Source organism: Trichoderma virens, assembly GCF_000170995.1.
Source record: "Trichoderma virens Gv29-8 chromosome Unknown TRIVIscaffold_76, whole genome shotgun sequence".
Lineage (NCBI taxonomy): Eukaryota > Fungi > Ascomycota > Sordariomycetes > Hypocreales > Hypocreaceae > Trichoderma > Trichoderma virens.
Genome location: NW_014013673.1, coordinates 24,411 through 43,986, shown reverse-complemented (window position 1 = coordinate 43,986; position 19,576 = coordinate 24,411). Strand labels below are relative to the sequence as shown.

Genomic DNA, 19,576 nt, shown 5'->3' with positions numbered 1-19,576 from the left:
CCAGCCCAGCTGGGAGAATCCCTTTGGAGTTTTCATCCCGGGGTTGTTGGAGACCGCAATGCAAGTTTCTTTCCTGCTTGCATATTTCGATAGATTAGAGATGTATCTGCTTTCAAGGCTGCCCACAAATAATGCGTCTCTACACTGAGGGTTCGTGGCGTACATGCTGACCGCAGCCTAGACCTTCATAGCTGTATATACTGAGTCACCCATACCGACAAAGCCAAAGTGGTCGCTTAATCTGCTGAAGTCAGTTGTAAAGGAAGAGACGTATCTACCCTCAAAGCATGTGATAACTTGGATATATATAGCCATTGACAAATATTGCACATGTGTAAACACGTGCACCACCGTTTGGCAATGATTCAAGTCTTCCCACTGAGAACTGTCCAGGATTGTCTTTTGAAATGTGCAGCTGCCGCGACACCGTCCTTTCTCCTTTATTCGAGAAGACGTAATTGTGGCGATGGTTCGAAAAATTGCAATTGCCGTAGTTAGATACTAGAGAATACAGTGTACATTGGCCATGTAATTGATGGTAACGAATGACTACTCGTTGCCAATGGGCCTATTTTGTTATCCTCAATGAACATCGAGGTTAAGTTCACAATTACAGTCCGAATTCTCTAAAAGCATATCATCATTATTGTAATCTCGTTATATGTGTGTATTTATTATTCCCATACAATGACTTGTAGTTGTTTCGCTAGCTATAGTTACGTATAGTACAAACAGTGAGTTTTTAGCTTACAAGATGTCGACAAATAGAATATGCAAGTTAAATGTTGCTGCTATAAGCTTAATTGGCCCGGTACTCCTAGGCAAGCGGGAAAGTCTCCGGAGAACTACTCGGTATTATGGAGTTGGACTCTCTATTTCACGTTCCGGACGGTCACTTGTACTGCATCCAGCAGAGATACTTGTTTACAACTATATTCCTGCGTTAGCAATATTACGGATAACCTCAGGTTAGATAGGCCATATAGGTTCTTATCTACTACTCTATCCTTTATGTGCCCTTCTGAGGATGTTTTAGTAGGTTACTACATATGGAGAATCTCAGGATAACTCTGCCAGTTACCCGAGTTGGGTTTACTAACATCACTAAAAGTTATATATGCCTTTACCTATTTGGTAGTTATTTCCCCTTTTGTGTGTATTTCAATCTTACTCGAAGTCTGCTAGAGAAACCACAGTTTAAAAGTAGTTACATAGACCAAATATCCTATATCTTTGATGCAAAGGAAGAGAAAAGCTACAGAAAATAACAATTTCCAATTTTTTATTAAAAAGCATACCGAAAGATCTACCTACCAGGATCAACAAGGATCCTGCGCCAAGTAACTAACTTGATGTCGCTTTTAGTTTTCTCCTGACAGAGTCAGTCATGAATGAGATAGCCAAATCCTCAGAGACACAAGGCAATATCAAACGAGGTGGTAAAATTCAAAAAGTCAGTAGATGATTAGAGGTCTTGCATGCACTGTCATCAAGCCTCTTGTACGAGATGAGCATGCTCATTGGAGTATTAAAGCCGCCACTTGTAGACTCTGGGCACGCGCTCAATCCCATGTGGGGCCTTACGCATCACCAAGTATAGCAACTTGAGAACTTATAAATATTGGGCAAAGAACGTGCGAACAATGCGATACCCACGAAGATACTCCTCGTAGTTGTGGACATTGTTGAAATCGGCGCTGTTATTCTCTTCCATCAGCGTCGTCTTGTTGACGTGTACACACAAGGTTGCAGCTCAATTATTCTTGAATTTCAACACAGATTACGTACCGAGAAGTCATCCATCCATGAACTTGGTCAGTGAAATATTCCAAATAGCTGCCCGGGTTATTGGCTTGGAGGTGTCCAAACCATTCATCAATGAGCTAGTATTCCCATAAGCCTCTAGTGCAATGCTAACAGGCGCATCATAATTTGAACGTTACCTTGGGGACCTCGTCTTGGCTAGGCAATACGCACATAGGTACAGCCACTTTCTTCGCATCTTCTGTGTCAAGTAACGAAGGGTGACACTGTGCAGCAGCCTTAAATGCAGTGCCTTTCTGGCATACCAGAGAGGCTATCTTTCCTCCCCAACAAAATCCAACAATAGCCCATGACTTGATCTCCGGATGCTTTGCTTGGATATCGGCCAAAATGGGAGCAATTAACGGAACTGTCTTAGGAGGATATCCATATCCGTTCATGAAGTCGGAAATGGCTTTGAATTGCTTCGGTGTTTTGGGTGGGAAATTCTGCAAATCTTGTGGGTGGCTGCCAAAAAAGTCGGGCATGAAGACTTGAAATTTGCCCGCGCTATCAGGCAATTCATCGTAGTTATGTGCCAATATATCAGCACCCTTCAATGACTGAATATAGAGGCCAAAAACGTCATAGATGACGAATATTCCCCTCTTTGCACCACTGTCACCAGTCTCGTCTGTTGGATGGTAAGTTTTAACACCTTCAACTAAATAGCCCAGGTGAGCAGGGAAGAATAATACTAACAAGTTTTCAGACCGTTGTACTCCGTGTATCTTCCCTTAAGCTCATAGCTATCGTAGCCTCCGGTGAGAGTTACCGGCGGCCGGGTACAGCAAGCCTTGCTTTGAATATCCATTATAGAGCCGGCTCGTGAATTTACAATCCCGATCTCACATTTAATTGTGTCGCCCGGCTCGCAGTCTTTTATACAACGACGAACTAGTAATACTTCAGCCACCGCCATGTAACTCAGCGTTCATAGTTGACCCCGAAGAACTTGCGATCACAAGGTTATTTGATCGGCAGATGTTAAACGCCCGTTGCTCTGCCCCGCATCCGTAACACGAGCGACTGGTCGGGAACACCTATATTTACTTTTTATATGTGCGAGGCGGCAGCCATCTGTTTAACCCCACAAGTTGAACTCTATCGGCAGAGCAAGGCTATACATCCACGCTGTGTGCATCCAGTAAAACAACGACTGGAATATGCCTCGACCACAGATTGAACTTTATCGAACATCTGCGAAAGAGTTTTATCGGATAGCTCGGATCGCTTAACGCCAATAATTCATCACAGTGCGATACTGGGACGCGCAGATGAACTTCAAATCAGGCGGATAGATCGTTGTACCTGCAAAAACGGTAGGAGGGGGTTTTCATAAATTAATGCCAACTAGCCAACCTCTTTATAGGCAAGATAGAGACTAGTTTAAGAGGAGATAATAATATCTTAAAACTATTCACCTGCTGGTATTACCGTCAGTAATCTTCTTTGCGCTGCCAATCATCTGGCGGCTTTGCCAGGTCCAGGAAGACGACCCCCGCCCGGTCCCCAGGTATGGGAAAGAACCGCATGAAGAATATCGACGGAGGAGAGGTCCAGAGTAAGGCTATAGTTGCCAGCAGCGTCGCATTATCATAGCCGCATCACAAGGCTCTAGGGTATTGAATCGACTCTTTGCCACCCACACACACACACACACGCACACTTTATTACGCCCGGTGGAGTCTCCTCCAATAGGGCAACTATTAATTTGTGTTAAATAAATAGCTGCTAAGCTATAATATTTCCTTAAAATATCCCATATATTAGCACAATCTAGCTCCGGCTCTTTATTATTAATGTCCTGTCTCTCTACGATTTCTTGCGCATTAGGTATTAATTATCCGCAGGCTAGCTTAGAGTTATTTTTCTAAGTGTTTAACGTCCTATCTACAGCAGCTGAAGTAACGCCAGCTTAAAGTAGCATAAGGTGAAATAAAAGGTATTAGGGAAGGTAATGGGAGTTAGTTATCGAGACAGCCTGTGGCCATTATAAACATATTATTGCTTATACAGCTCTTATATCTAGCCTCTACTTAGGTCTGTCTAACAGTAATTTCCCTCCTAAGTAAAATAAGAGGTTTTCTCATAGTATATTCTTATACTAAGTCATTACTTCTTTGTATTTTATTCATTTACTATATCTAATAAAAATATACTACTACCTCTTATTCTCTACCGCAGCTGTATTAATCTAATACTAATCTTTTAATTTAATATAGATAATTGTTTAATAAAGATATAACTGTTCTTAGCTGGGCTAGAACGCTATGTTTTTTCTATAGAAGTTCGTCGTAAAGCAGCCAAGTGTAATTTCTAGTTAATGCTGCGTCTCTGTAGTCCCTAAACATTCCTTATCGGGCATTTCTGCGAGACTCCAGACAGACCCTTGAGTAGCGAACTTTATTAATGTGTCTCCTTTTTTATCATTGACAACAATACTCTTAGTGTCTACATATTCAAGCGAGCCTATTATGCATCTGACTAATACCCATGGATCTTCACTTGCTGACTGTGATATTCAATTTCAAGCTAGTCGTGATTCGAGTGCCGAACCAAGTCTTTCTGTGCGCCTATCATAGAAGTAAGTATAAACAGAGACCATAAGAGAAATTAAGTTGCGTGTACTAGTATTCTTGGTACATGATTTTCTGTTCATAATGCCAAGATTGCCAAAATATAATGAATTGTTCGTAGATATCAAGAAAAGGCGTCAAAAAAAAAAAAAGAGCGGGACTTCTCTCATACAATATGAATTAACCCTACCCCATAGGAGTATGGAAAGTTTCTTTATTCAAACGGTTGTACTATATAAGTAAACTCTAACTATCAAAAACAAGCCAGGGCTATACTTTATGAAGTCACCATCAGCTTTTAAGCAATAGGTTGGAGCTTAAAATTCCTTGAGCGTATTCTCAGTGAGACGTCAATATACATATTAACATGTAGTGAGGGCCATTTTCTCAATTGGAGCAAATATTAAGTTATCCACGAGGGCTAGGTATAATGTTCTGCGACTGCGAATTGTCAAACTCTTACCGGCCAGTCAAAAAATTGGCCCTCATATCTGGCACTTTGGAATTGCCACCAATTTATTTTCATCAACCCAACGGCAGACAAAAACAATTGACATCGGTCCATAGCACCATAGACGACTGTATCCTGACCATTCAGCAAATAGGCCCTCGTCCGAGCTGCTAAAATTACCAAGGGGCCAGCTATACAAGTAGGGCATGAAAGCATATAATCCGGGCAGCCTTAAATGAATCTCCTTTACTCCGTATTCCAGTCATATGTAGTTCCTCTTGTACTAAATATTTCTAGCTAGCTAATTGCTGCCTAATTCAGCCTCAATAATAAATATGTGCATGCATAGTGACCAATTAGATAAACGGCCCTTGTGCCACAAGCGGCAGCGAATCAGGAAAATGGCCCTCTTTTAAGCCTAATCCAGCAGTAGTGCGACCTATATCTACCGGTGACTTGTACCTATCTACCCTTTTCTACCCTTGAATCTCTGCTTTTTCACTCCGTTGTAGTGTCTCGGGGCTCGCCCTTCGTGGAGCTCGCCCTTCGTGGCTACCTTGGTGAGTCTAAATCTGATGTGCGCAAGTTGTCGATGGAAGAGAGAGGAATGTGCATTGTAACTTAATGGCTGTGCTTTGAATTATAGATGCTTAATTCGACTAATATCGCGACTCTCTAGCTTCTATAAATTTTCAAACAGCCTTCGGCTCCATGCCAGCGATATATGGAGCTGATCATTAAGATTCTTGATTTTTTTTCTTCTGCGCGTTCCTAAGCAGCCGGGCTCACCGGCTTGTGGAACATTCAGAGTCACAATGGCGATCACTCCACCAAGCGCGTATACGATGCCGATGAACACAATCTCAGATGGTACCTAGAAGACTTAGAAGTATATTCCGGAGACACCCCCAGATCTAACGAGTGGCATGACGCCGTCAAACCGTGGGGCAATTTATGCCAACTATGGCCTGCTGCCACCGAAGGCGACGTCTCCTCTGCTATTACACATGATGACGACCCCGACTTATCCTCACAGTCGTCCATTCCTATTATTAGTTCGTTCACTCTCAAAAGCGAAACTACAAGTTCGCTTGGACCAGATACATATACTTTGCTGTCAACAACTTCCACAAATCCAGATTTGCAAGTGGCATTGAATCTGAGTCCCACATCGCCTACAACACCAATTCAAACGCTGTCACCTGGACAGTTCACCTTTCATGTCTGCAACTTCTGTGCCGAAACCTTTCTAAGTTTAAGCCAGTTTGTGGATCACGTCGAGCTGAAACACCCACGAGGCAAACGCTATCACTGCGGAACTTGTAACGCCGATTTTGGTCTGAGAAAGGACTTTCGACGCCACCTTGAAACTACGAAACGTCATCAATTATCTGTCATTCGGTGCCGATGTGAGAAACTACTCCGCAAGGACAAGTTCCGTAATCACCTACAACGCAAGAAGCCCTGCGACGCTGTTGTGCACTTTCTCTGCTATTGTGGGCACAGCGTGGACAGCAGCGTACCGGACGCAATATCCAGGATAATGCGGCATATAAATAGCTGTGGACGAGGCAGGCCAGGCCGGCCAAAGAAATGATCCCCACGTAGGAATGGATGGCTAAGAAGATGAATCGCACAAGAGATGAGTGTGTCGGCGTGTATAGTGAGGGTTACGTATCTGTGTACAGGGGCGATGACTATCGCGGTTGTTTACGCGCCACGATCAATTATAAATTGACTGTGGTGCGAGAAATCTGTGACTATACTTCTTGGTTGATGGTCGATGTTTGAAGGTTCCTCGGGCTGTTGGATCATCTGTCTGAGATTGTGTTCATCGGCGCGTGGACGCGCTTGTTGGTTACATAGTCAATATCCACCGAGTGCTCACCTTCATTTCCTATTTTCTCATACTTGAAAACCTTCACATATAGGTAAGGTATTTGCCATCACGGCAGTCAGAAAATTAAATATGTTTCCACTGGGGTCTCATGATAAACAGTGTGAGAATGGCCCTCACCATGAAGACTGTGTTTCCCGAGTCACCCCTGTCAACGGAGTCAAAAAGATCATATGGTATATTGAAGCCAGCTACGAAGGGAGAGAGAGATAGTATATCAACGTTGAAAAGACCAGCTGCATGTAGACGATTTGTCAAGTCAGCAAAATCTGCATATACGAGTACCTACCAAGAGTTGGCAATGGCTTTCGTTCGTGAGAATATCGTTCGTGAAAATTAGGCTCAGCATATCAGCGGTAGAGTAACGGCCCTTGTCTCCGTTGCGAATTGCTCTTGGATTGAAGCATTGTGGTATGTGAACATGGAAAATAAAAATTAAGAGGTAACAGGGACACCTTTGGCTATCTACCTAGGTAGATATGGGAGCCGGTCTTTTTTTTTTTTTTTTTTTAAAAAAAAAAAAAGATTCTCTCCTGTTCATGGATACGATGAGGGGCTAGCTAGAGTGTAAATGGTTTTAATTGCAGGTGACATTTGCTTCGATATAATAGAGGAGATCATTAAATTAGTTCTAGTTTTATTCTAGCCCCACATCACGTTCAAGCATCGCCATCATCCAGCAAGAATAGCACGAAGGGATGGGATTTTCGCTCTGACTTGGGGATTTTGGGACACTTATACTTCTCAATTAAGTTTGCATAATTGGCCACCCAACAATTAAATAAGATCAACAAAGAAGTTTAATATAGAATGAAAACAAGAATAAAGGGCTATGTTTGCCTTATCAGGGACGGCACACAGCAATCGTGTTGTGATCTCCAATCTGGTAGTGTCCGTCGATGGCTGCCTCATCCTACACAGCCAAACCTGCTACTTGCCTTTGGGCCTGTGGATGTTCTGAGTTATACTTGGCTTGGCCTCGAAAAGATCAATTCTTTGGTTTATTTTGGGCTTCCTCGGCTGGGCTTGGTATCCCGATTATCTAATTTCGCAATGAACGCCCTGGTGACAGACTTTGAACAATTCTCGACATTGGAAGGCGGTCATTTCGAATTATCAGTGATCGGTGTGATTCTCTCGCGTGATGCTGAATATATCCAGGTAAATGTGAAGACTGTTAACAGGAATACTAATCGACAAGTATTCGTCTTTGTAGTCGCTGTATTAGCCATGAACGTCCCTAGCATCCGCCTGCCCTCAACTTTGGGCTATCTGCAAACCCTAGCCAGCATATCTTCTCAAATCAAAGTCTCATTAGGGATTTTGCCAGGATCCAGACTGGTTTTCCTTGATCATAACTTGTGGCTTTGCACCTACTTCCTTGACTGGGCAACACATAGCGGCACGATAGAGTCATACGATCGACAGTATTTTATCCCTCGAGACTGGATTGGGACTATTAGTATTGAGCGCTGTTACTTAGCGAAGGATGAGACTCTGTTCTGGCCTAGAGATGATGGGGCGGCGCTGATAGAGTGCAATCTTGACGAGCCAAGAGTGAATTACTTCTATCAACGATAAAAAAAACAATTGTCGCTGCTCATTCTTGGACTAGCAGGCAAATTCATTCTGATCATGATTGTACCTGAATAATGATATTAATTTCTGGCACGAGCTAGCCAAATATTAGACCCTATATCTAACACCATCTTCAACTTGTGCAACACCAACGAGGCTGTTCGGTTGTGCGTCTTCTAATGTTCCACCAGTCCAGACATAACCCAACTAATAAGCCTAAGAAGAAACAAGACACAAGTGTCCAAATTCTTCAGGATTCTTTCTGCGAGTTACCACCTTCTTGATGGCTTGAGAATACACAGCCAATGGTCAATATCATTTCAGCACGCTTTGTCTTATTCGTGGCTGTTTTAGTTAGGCAATCTCCTTGCGTACATGAATATATGTTCTTTACTGAGTGCATTACTACTCAGCTATATGATCTCTCTTATCCACTTGGCTTGTCGAAGGCAGGCAATAGCTACATGTATCTTACCAATTACCCTTCAATGTATATATCATCTCCCTAAATTAAAATTCGCAATCACGGCACTTTCTTTAATAGCGCTAAATGAATAGCCGTAACTAGTGATCACTGAAAGGCCCAGTGAAGCATCGCCTCCTCGAAGCACAACTGAGCTAATGCAAAACCAGGATTTTATGTTCTCCTGCGCGAATTAATAATTTCACATATTAAATAGACGCGTCATTGTGATTTGGGTGCAAGGATTTTGATCCTGCAATTGCTTGATATAGTTTAGACCGCGGTCTTTGGGGCAGCAGTGGCGATCCTTTTGGGGGCGGATTGTGAATGATTCGCCTCCGTTACGCCTCAACAGGCCATGAGGTCTGCCGTGGGAGAGCAATTGAATCCTGGGCGCTTGAACGAGCGATCTATCATAAGCGCTATACACACCTTGTCGTGAGTGAGTGAGTTCCAAATTGTATCGCTTATATACGGAGCAGTTTCTCCGCGTACGCAAAAGCTATCTATTCACAGTGATTAACCTGCCGCCCTCTTCTCTTGCTTGAAATTGTACAAGCAATCCGTGAGCTTCCTTTTCCATGGCCGTTTCACCCTCATCAATGCCAGGCATCATAGGTCGTTGATCAAACCCGTGAAAGAAGACGGCCAATATATTGTTAGTCCACGGTACCAGACCCGCCTTTCTCGTTTTCATCATTACTATTACCAAAAATACCAGAGAGGCCACCAATTCGAATGCAGGTAGAATGAGCCATTCCCACGTCACAACGGCGTGGCTAACTGGAGCAAAAGCTTTACCATGTATAGGTGATGGCTGGTACGATGCACTCCGAAGGCTGAGGGATAGACTATTGGCCAGATTGTCCATCAAGTCTGTAAATCCCATCTCTGAGCTGTTCATCGCCGTTCTCATTATTTGAGCTAGATCCGAAGAAGCGGAAGATTCGAGTGAGTCGATCAGGCTTGAATGTGCACTTCCACTAAGTAGGGAATTGAGCCACAGGCCGGTCGCGACCTTTGAAATGGCCAAGACACGGAATTCGCCTGCATGAGGTGGACGCAGAATGTAATGCTCATTTTCGGGAACAATGCCTTGTGTTTCGTTTGTCCAGACCGAAACGACCGTCTCGTGTAATGTACCGTTAGCAAAGACGGCACTCATGTTGCGAACGCAAAATTGCAACATGCACTCAAAGGCTACTGGGGCCGCATATATCCCTCCCGTCATCTTTTCGGATGGCACTCTGGTCTGGTCTGGCTGCTCGGGGATTGTGCCAGGAGCAGCAGCAACAGCGAAAACGCTTATCAACACTGACCCATTGTGTGGAAACGCGACGGAGCTCCAGTCATCCGGTGTAATGGTGGTGGATACGTTGAGTACGCCGTTTGTGATGGATGAATCGACTTGGTTATTCATTTGCCCTGTCTGGATGCCAGTCAGTCCAAAACCATTCGGCAAAGTGTATACATTTGTGTCGTAAGCCTCGTCAGTAAGGTTATGAGGTATGATGCGTATTTTATCTCTTTTGAGTTTCCGCGACAAATTTTTGCAGGTATTGCAGAACCCCAACGACTGATAAGAGCTCCATGTGCAATTGCCAGTGCTGCAGTGTGCCGTTGCGGTGAAGTTGGTACTCGGAGGGTTAAAGAAGGCCAGGTAAGGGGCTGAAGTGAGCACGGAATCGACATTAGCTGTGGTCCCTCCATTGCCAACGGGCGCCGTACCGACACCATTCATATATTGTGCAATAGGAATCAGTGCATTTCCAGAGGCCGGGTAGATGGTATCGTAGTTCAAGGCCTGTTGAACGAAGGTGCCGATGCCCAGAGCAGCTATGGTGATAAAAGCACCCAGAGAAGCTATCAAACTGCGAGAGACAGAGTAAGAAACGATATTAATGCCCAGTAAAGTACATATGAATGCAGGTGTCATGCTTACCCGCCTCTGCGACTAGCAATGAGCACTGCGCTCCCCCAAGCCCCTCTGCTGGCCTCGTCAATGACGTGAAAGTCAGCCAAGGGTGTCCTTTGCAGCGCATTTAGCCACTTTAGCTGTCCAATTCCAGAACCAAAGGATATCTCCAAGAAGAACTCGCCGACTGGCGCCAGGAGTAATACCAAATCTCAACTGAGGCAGGGGATGACCATCAAACACTCTCAGGGTAATAACAAGGGCAACAAAGCAGCAGGCACTGGCAATCCAGCTAAGAATCTCCACCTTCCAAGCTATCGAATGCCAGTTTGAGCGCAGGCGCTGACGCCGGCTTGGCGGTTGCACCCGCGCGGTTGGAGGCTTGTCTGGTGGTGCTATTGCGGAGGCAGAGCTATGGTCAGCAATGGGAGGAGACTCTTCGTCGCCGTTTCCAAGAAGGTGCTCAAGGTCATGCCCGGGAGAAGGAACTTCAAGATCGCGTAATTCATGGTTGTCTTCCATGTTTGGCATATGGATGCCATACGTATCCTTGTTGCACTGACCAATCCAACCGATTAATGAGCGAATGACATGCAAACACGAGCAGAAAATACTCCGTAGATGTGAATGGAACAAAAACTGCCGTTTCTAGGGGCCTTGGCGCTGCATTTATTTAATGCTGAGCTCAAGCAGTAATACTACATGTAAAACCAGGCCGCAGATCACTCTCAGCCGGTTTGCTGATTGATAACACGAAGGATTGGGACTAACTTCAATATTGGTTAGAGGTAGCAAATAGCTGATGGGTCTTTCTGAACCAGAACAAGTTATCAACACTTAAGTCGCGACTTAGCGTGTTTCTCTTTATATGCAACGTAACGCTCTTCTGCCATCTTGCCGCCATGTATTAGCCATCCTAAGGTTAGGATTGACAGCGGTCTTTCCAAGTTTCAATAATTGGCGCAAGTCTCTCGCCACTCGATGCTGCAAGCGCCTCTCATCTAATACCATAAACTTGGAAATAGCCAAGAGCTTAGCTTGAACGCTCCTTTTCACCCGCTGTTATAAGAGCCATAAGCTTGGGAAGCACAGAGAATACAAGCGTCTTCGTATACACCAAGGCTCTTACATTCAGTATTTGCTCTCAGTAGTAAACTGTGCCATCCTCGCTATCTTCTTAAGTAATTTGTTTAGTCTCTCGGCAATTTCTTCTCCCATTTTAAAACTATGCAACTGTTGCTCTCACCACCGCTGATCTCCTCACCTGTAGATTAAGAGCTATAGCTCAGCTTCACTAAGAATCGCTCCATTTTCTCCGTTAGCGGCGGCTCGGCTCGACATTCCGCACCGCTTTACTCTCATCTCTCTATTGCGACGAAGTATCTGTTTACAGATGATGGGCATTTCCTCCACTCATCAACAGGCATCGGCGGTAATGTTTCTCTCTTCTCGATTGATTAATGAGATCCGCTATCCAGGATTGATAGCGTCGTGATGACTACTCGCTATAAGAGCACTAAGGAAGTCCTATTAGCCAAATGGATATTTGCGAGTTAAAACATCTAGGCTTACTTGCTTACTTGCTTGCTTCCCCTCCGCGCACATGCAAAATTAAAATCTCTGTGAGCTACTCCGTATATGTGGCCTGATAATCTTCGTCTAGTTGAATTTCCGTCATCGCGAGCGGCACGAACCCATGAATTGACAGCATTCATTGGGGTTAATGCAATCTTGTTGACTCATCGTTGGCCACTTCATCACAGTCCACAGGTCCCAAAAAAAAAAAAAAAAAAAAAAAAAAAAAAAAAAAAAAAAACCTTTAACAACCCGCATCTATTTCATTATAAATCAGCAGAGTTCAAAAATTCGCTCCATGTTCCAGTAAGGCGTGCTCTATCCCTTTCGGAATCATCAATGGTGCAGTTAGTACGGGTAATCTACCAGCGCAAAGGTCGGTATTTGAGGCTGAAAACATCTGGTAGAACGGTAGAACAATTAGATTCAATATTACCAGTTCGTCGAACAGAATGAATTTCCTTTTAGTTTAGTCCCTCCTAGTTTCAATATTGCCTCTATTGTCAGTTCTAAGATTGATGCAAAATTGTCCACGTGAATAAGATGCCAAGATACATACCAAGTATTCGAACTACGCTAGAGGGTAAGCTTGTAATACCAGAGTATTGCTTCTGAATAGAACAGATGGGGTGTAACAACTTGAATGTTGATTCAAAAGGCGTAGAAAAATGATTTGAGAGTATGTGCGCGTCATCTTATTTAAAACCACACTCGCTGTCTGCTGAATAGTACAACATACACAAAGAAATAAAGAGACAGAAAGGAACAAAAAAGAAAGCTATAGTGGTACATTATTACATTACTAACTTTTTTTTTTTTTTTTTTTTTGCATCTTCGCCTTGAGACCTTAATCAGGAATATAGCGAGTATAACCACATGGTGTGCAAGATTCTACCAAGATACTTGCAGACTAGGTCCTTAAGATCAGGTTCTAGACATCTAAAAAGAGAAAACAAGCGTTCCTAATTGTAGCGCAGTGGGATTGATACTTCGGAGGTTACTAAATCTGGTTATTTGCGGATTTGAAGCTGGAGCTGACAGGCTTATTGCCGCCTGCACATACACCGGCAGTTGGGCTGACAGTGCCAAGTCTATTCTGCAGGCGTTCAACGAGGCATTATTGTGGCATGATTTGCAAATGGAAACCAACCAATAGAGTAGATTGGCAACACACCTATTTTATTCTATCACATTGTGATAATGGGCGTAGTTGGAAACTATGCTTGAGGCTGTGTCTATTGTTTCTGCCTAGTTCAACTACTCGATCCTCATTTCAGAGTGGCATCTGCGTCAAAACATGATTCTACAACCATAGGACGCATATTCTACCCTTTTCGCTATATAATTGAGAAGATAGCAAACATTGACAGAGTCAGTCTAATTCGTTCAAAATGTCCTTGCAAAGTCCAAATGGTGTTGGGAGCTCTGAATTGCTCTACCAGCAACTCCCGTTAAACGAACTTGAGATCCGTCTTTTGAGGCTAGAGTCGGGCGCGGGGTCAACAGAGATTCGAGCTTCGCTGATCAAATGTCGCCTACTTGACATCAAGGCTGGAGGCCCCTTTTTTGAAGCCCTGTCGTATACCTGGGGCCAGACTTCAATTACCAAAGATATCATCATCAATGGAATAAAGTTTCCAGTTACCGAAAATTTGTACGCATTCTTGGAAGAATACCAGGAGGCGGGTTTAGATGCCGACCTATGGATAGATGCAATATGCATCAATCAAAAGGACCTCTTGGAAAAAAACCATCAGATCCCAATGATGAACTTGATCTACTCAGCCGCCAGGGCGCTAATTATCTGGCTTGGAGAGTCATCATCCGATAGCGATCTGGCAATGGAATGGATCGACTATCTAGGCCGTGAGTCTGCCTATGACAAGATGCCCAATATACCAAACAACGCTTGGCAAGCTATGCAGAGTTTGCTTGAACGCCCATGGTGGAGGCGCATCTGGATAGTACAAGAACTTACTACCGGCGCAATGGGGAAAAAGCTGGAAAAAGCATCGATTATCTGCGGCCATGCCCGCGTTTCGTGGATATCCGTAGTAGTTGCCGCTGCTCGCATGAAGGCTTACCAAGACGACAAGAGACAAGTTTTCCCAACTATTACGGAAATTCTGGAGCTTGATAGTTTGCGCGACAGCGCTGGAAACTACCTTTCGAACCAGCCAACGCCCAAGGCTTTGTTTGATCTGATCTGCCGGTATAGACACTTCTTGGCCACAAACGGGCGGGACAAGATATATGCAATCTGGAACATGTTTACAATATTGCCTTCACGCCGACTTCAAACAAGATATGACCAGTCTGTGGAGGAGGTTTACGTCGACTTCGCCACAGAGATGCTGTCTAATGAGACCGGACTAGAGGTGCTGCGCCATTGCGTGAATGGTAGCCCAGACATACCGTCATGGGTGCCGGATTGGTCCGTTCCACCCGGCTCGTTACCATTGCCTTTTCGAAACATTCAGCGTTACTTCGACGTTCCCTGGTGGGCAGAGCCTCATTTTGAAGAGCCCAGAGCTCCGATTCGCGCTGATGGAACTAGAGAAGATAAACAAGTTAGATACTACGTGTCTCCTCTGGTAAATAGTGCCGAGACTGAAAAAATGCGAGAACGCCGAATCAAGCGACTAGAATGGTCTGCCACTGGCTCCTCAGTCATAAAAAGCTTAGACGATATTCCGGAGCATTTTGCATTCCACAGCCGTTTCCCCGATGACATCAAAGAACAAATCAAAGCGCTACTCCCTCGCGATGACTTCCTCTTTGTGGTTGCTGATGAAAACCCCAATGTACCGGAAAATCCCGACGCAGTACAGCGAGGAGAACTTGTCAATGAGCGCAAGATGAAAAAATGGCTTCTGCAGGAGCTGAGGCACTCCACTGCAAAGCCACTCTACACAACTGCCACAGCGGTCAACGCCAATTTCAAGATTATCAAGGACGAAAAGTGTCTGCAGATTAAAGGCATATTGTGGGATGAGCTCGAAGTGTGCCATGAGAGTTTCGTTGAAGATGTCGACAGAAATCTCGCTGATGCAACCCATTTTATGGTTGCAGTAGGTTGCTGTAAACAACTTGCGGTGTCCAACAGGAGTTCAATAAACAAGTATCCTAATAACGCCGAGCTATTGGAAGCTTTTTGGTCGACCTTGATTGTGGGACAAGCAATAGAAGACAAGACCACGATCGAACCGCAGAACCAGCCACGTTACGAGGATTGGCTCCCAGAAATTCCAAAGACATGGACATCGAGTCAGCCTCCTGTGACGGCAAAGACCACAGGCTTGGTCGACATCGCCGAGGTTACCGAGGCTATCGAGCGCTCTACGTCTCTTCTCCACGAGAAACAGGAAGACGACGCCCCCAAATTCGTGCATCAACTCCACCCTCAGCTACGCGAGCGGGCATTTCCACCCCACGACGCCGAATACGTAGCCCTGTTAAACAAGCTCGCATCAGCATGGCACCAGCAGCCCTATGACCTTTACCATCGGCCTTTTGATCTGTTAAACGTGATTTCTGATCCATATTGGGAATCTAGACGCCAGAATGATGAAATCGCTAAGCAACAGGCGAAAGAGAGAGAGACAAGATTTATCAGGTCAAGTGTCGAGTCAGTTGCAGATTCCCCAGATCAAGAAGTCTTGCGTCAGACTTACGACGCTGTGGATGAAATCTTGAAACAGCAACCAAGTCTGGTGCCACAGGGCACTCTACCTGCAGGCATCGAGAAGTATGCTCTGGGGCGAATGTTTTTCATCACGAGAAAGGGATATTTTGGCCTAGGACCGCAGAAGTCAGAGCCAGGAGATAGGGTAGCCGTGATTTTTGGCTCCGGCGTACCTTTTGTGATTCGAAAATGTATCACGGCTGCGGGGAAGCGAGCTTGGAGGATTGTAGGAGAGTGTTATGTGCATGGGATAATGCAGGGCGAGGTGATTCAGAAGTGGGAACTGGGCTCAGTTGAGGCACGGATGCTTCTTTTGATATGATGCAGAAATGGATTGCAGAGTCGGGTTGTTAATATATGAATATTGGGTATCTGTCTATAGCTAGATGAAGAAACATTTGGTCTCCTCTTTGTCTCGACAACTGAAAGAAAAAAGAAACTCATTTAATAGCGGGGTAAAAATATGTCTACTTTTATGGCATGGTTTTATTACGACGCCGGTCGAAAGAATTTCTAGCGGCGAATTAGAGGATAAGAGATTTACCGTCCGTCAGACGCAATAGCTAGTCACGGATGCGCAGCTCATCGGGAGTTGCCAACATTGATATGATACACATGTTCCTAGAGATACTGCTAGTCTAATAGACATATGGGATCCCAATCAAATAGGACAAAGCCTTCCGGCAGCGTCAGTCGCCCATTTCTCACTCCCAACATTCGTTATCCCATAAAAGATGCCCTCAGGATCCCACTTCTTCTTGATTTTACTCAGCTTCGGATACGTTCCGTCATAAAATGCCTGTTGAAAGTTCTTTTGCGCCCAGTTCGCCTCGTTTTTATAGGCTCCAGCGTCTGGCGCTACTTTCTCCAGGATGGGCATGATCTTGTTTTGTATCTCGTTCTGCAACGCCTCCGCGCTGGGCCAGTCTAGGTTTTCGGTCCCGGTAGGGTTGATGACAATGGAACTAAACGCCGTATGGAAGTTTGGTTGCACAGCATTGGCTGCAACTGGAGGCGCCAGGCGGCTTCGATTCTTGTTCTGGACGTTCAAGGACACGAAGCTGCCATAATAACGACCATCAGACAAGGCAGCGCGGAGAGCTCGATGCCATTCCGTCGACTTGGTCTGAAGAATCTTGCGTGGAAGAAAGCGACCGGCGAAAGCATATGGAAACACTGCAGCAGCCAGCGCTGGCGCTACAACGGTCTCATACAGCTCGATGTAGCGGTTCCAATAAGATACGCTAAAGCTCATGGAGTCTTTATTCAGCGTTGGCGAGACTTTGGTAAGGGCATCAACAAGAGGTTGCATGGACGAGGCCAGCGAATCGTTTTTGACGCCCGGTGCAATCAAAAGACCCATGGTCAATGTGTCGTTGGTGATGAGATATTCGGCGACTACGCCATCGTCAAGCAGTGGCTGGAGCTGCTCCTGGAACACCTGGACAGCCTCCCAGTATTTGTCGACGCCACCAGCTTTGGAGACGTTAAAAATCAAGCTTGCAATCGACGCGTCTGCGTCAGGAAATGCCCGAACTGTCATGGACAAGACGACGGCAAAGGTTCCGCCACCTCCACCACTGAGAGCCCAGTACAGATCCGGGTTTTGAACAGGCGTGGCGGTCAGATGGCGGCCATTAGCAGTTACCACTTCCCATTCGAGCACGTTGTCGGCACCAAACCCATAGATCCCCGAGAGCAAAGAGTGGCCACCACCCTGTGTGTAGCCGCCGGCAGGCTTGACAGTTCCGCATGAACCAGCCACGATGCGGTATCCATAGGATGATGTAAACGAGGCAGCTTCTGAACCAGACACTCCAGATCCGATCTGAACAGCTGGCCCCTTGTAGAAGGAAGACTTGTATGAGGGTATGAACTTCTTGGACTTGAGATTATGAACCCACAGCAATAGAGAACCCTTGCCAGTGGATCTGCCGTGGACGCTGTGATTCTTGTCAGTTGCCGAGCATATCACGATTCGGGTTTGTCCAAGCCACATACTCATGTCCCGAGTTCTTGATGACTAGTCGGATGTTGTGTTTACTTGCAAATTGCAAGCCAGCTAGTGCGTCGCTAGCAGAACGCACATCGATAGAGTAAGCGGCGCGGTCACCAGGCACACAAGGCGTCGACGGGTCTGTGAGAGGAGTACAAGTGTTGTTCTGAAACCAGGTCGACATGAACTCTGTCGGATATTTCGCACTAACAAGACGACAATTAGCAATATGAAATGCGGATAATAATAGAACCCGCCTTACTCGAGAGCCGCTAAACCCCATTGTTTCCGCAGGTCATCACACGCAGCCTCCGAATAGGTTGGCGCATGACAAACTTCGGCCAAGGGAACCGTGGCTATAAGTCGACCGCCCACTGTGCGGTTCAACTGAGTCCAGGCCTGTGTACCTGGCCATCCCGCATCGCCTGGAATGTTCTTACAAAGCGGTGCTCGCCCTGTGATGTCGTCCGAACGAGCAACGACACTACCCAGAACTGGTTGTAGGTGAACCGCCGCAAAGGCGGAGTATGTGACAAGTTGTACTAGAGACGGCATAGTTCATTCTATTCGAAAGAAGCCTGACGACAAGTCTGATCTAAAAGCTTTCGAAGCAATTCCTATCCTCAACTATATATCTACTACACAGTCTCGAGCGAAGGGATCACCGAAGACCCACGCCGAATACCCACGCCGATGATCCACTCCGATGGCCCACACTCCAATATATATAACTTGCTCTCAGAGCTGAAGCTGAGCAGGAGAGTGCAAGGCTGAGAATAAGATTGCCTTCCCGAAGCGTTACAAAGCGTCAGCACAGAGCCTTAATGCTTATAGACCAAACCAGGAGGACGTCGACTAGGCAAATTTAGGGATGTCTTATTGACCATCCATCCTAGCTTAGGGGTGACCTATTGGGCATCCAGCGTACATTAGCGCGCTATCATTCTGCGTCACGATAGATGGTAAGCATACAAGCATCAAATCATGTAAGCCATTCCCATTTACAGTTCCAATATATGCAGCCGAAACTCTGTGTCTCTTTGATCCAATTACATGCGTGTTATTAACCGACTGAGTGTGCGGAATAGTCACATGCAACCACAGGGACATTTCAGAGTCCCGTCGAGTTCTTTATCATAGGTAGGTAGTTCAATATCTAGGTTCCAATTTTTAAACCTTTGGTTCCAAAATTAACCTTACACGAGTCCGGTTTCTAGCGTTACTCTATTCGACTTATACTACACCAAGTCATAATAGTGGCGCCCAGCTGTTACAAGTTTATTGAACCTCTCATCTTCATTTTTAATCTAACCTGTATAATATTGGCACTAATCAGATCAAATAGGCAAATATCGCGCTCATGAGGAGAACTACTATATATAAGCGTTTTTAAATCATTCAAGCAATTTTATAATTCATGCATAGCTTACTCGGTATCAGGACCTGACTTTGGACTATAAGTCAAAATCGTACGTTCGCAGCTACTTTGCAGTATAGACGCTGCAAAGCAGATTCGTAGCTGGATCAGGCCTCCATGGGTTAATCAACCTCCATACAAACATAGAAGGCTCTCATGGGAAGGTATATACATTGGCGTTTCCACCATGCAGCCTATTCGCCAACTGCATAATTGC

At 45.2% G+C, this 19,576-nt stretch overlaps 4 protein-coding genes across 4 annotated transcripts; 1 reads left to right on the top strand and 3 right to left on the bottom strand.

Moving 5' to 3' along the window:
- Positions 1–1,612: 1,612 nt before the first annotated feature.
- TRIVIDRAFT_192435 (uncharacterized protein) lies at positions 1,613–2,617 on the bottom strand (the record flags this gene model as incomplete). Its single annotated transcript, XM_014099658.1, has 4 exons — positions 1,613–1,697; positions 1,789–1,836; positions 1,939–2,437; positions 2,506–2,617. The coding sequence occupies 4 exons, from the start codon at positions 2,615–2,617 to the stop codon at positions 1,613–1,615; spliced, it is 744 nt and encodes a 247-aa protein (XP_013955133.1).
- Positions 2,618–9,273: 6,656 nt separating this feature from the next.
- TRIVIDRAFT_69949 (uncharacterized protein) lies at positions 9,274–11,208 on the bottom strand (the record flags this gene model as incomplete). The annotated part of the gene is made up of 3 exons (XM_014099657.1): positions 9,274–10,642; positions 10,714–10,873; positions 10,920–11,208. 3 exons carry the CDS (start codon positions 11,206–11,208, stop codon positions 9,274–9,276), a joined length of 1,818 nt encoding a protein of 605 aa, XP_013955132.1.
- Positions 11,209–13,652: 2,444 nt separating this feature from the next.
- Positions 13,653–14,225, top strand: TRIVIDRAFT_153440 (uncharacterized protein; the record flags this gene model as incomplete). The annotated part of the gene is made up of 1 exon (XM_014099656.1): positions 13,653–14,225. A coding segment is annotated over one exon (573 nt), but the record flags the coding sequence as incomplete, so codon positions are not given.
- A 2,382-nt stretch (positions 14,226–16,607) lies between these two features.
- On the bottom strand, positions 16,608–18,504 carry TRIVIDRAFT_59399 (uncharacterized protein; the record flags this gene model as incomplete). Its single annotated transcript, XM_014099655.1, has 4 exons — positions 16,608–17,889; positions 17,948–18,148; positions 18,205–18,397; positions 18,486–18,504. The coding sequence occupies 4 exons, from the start codon at positions 18,502–18,504 to the stop codon at positions 16,608–16,610; spliced, it is 1,695 nt and encodes a 564-aa protein (XP_013955130.1).
- Positions 18,505–19,576: the final 1,072 nt, after the last annotated feature.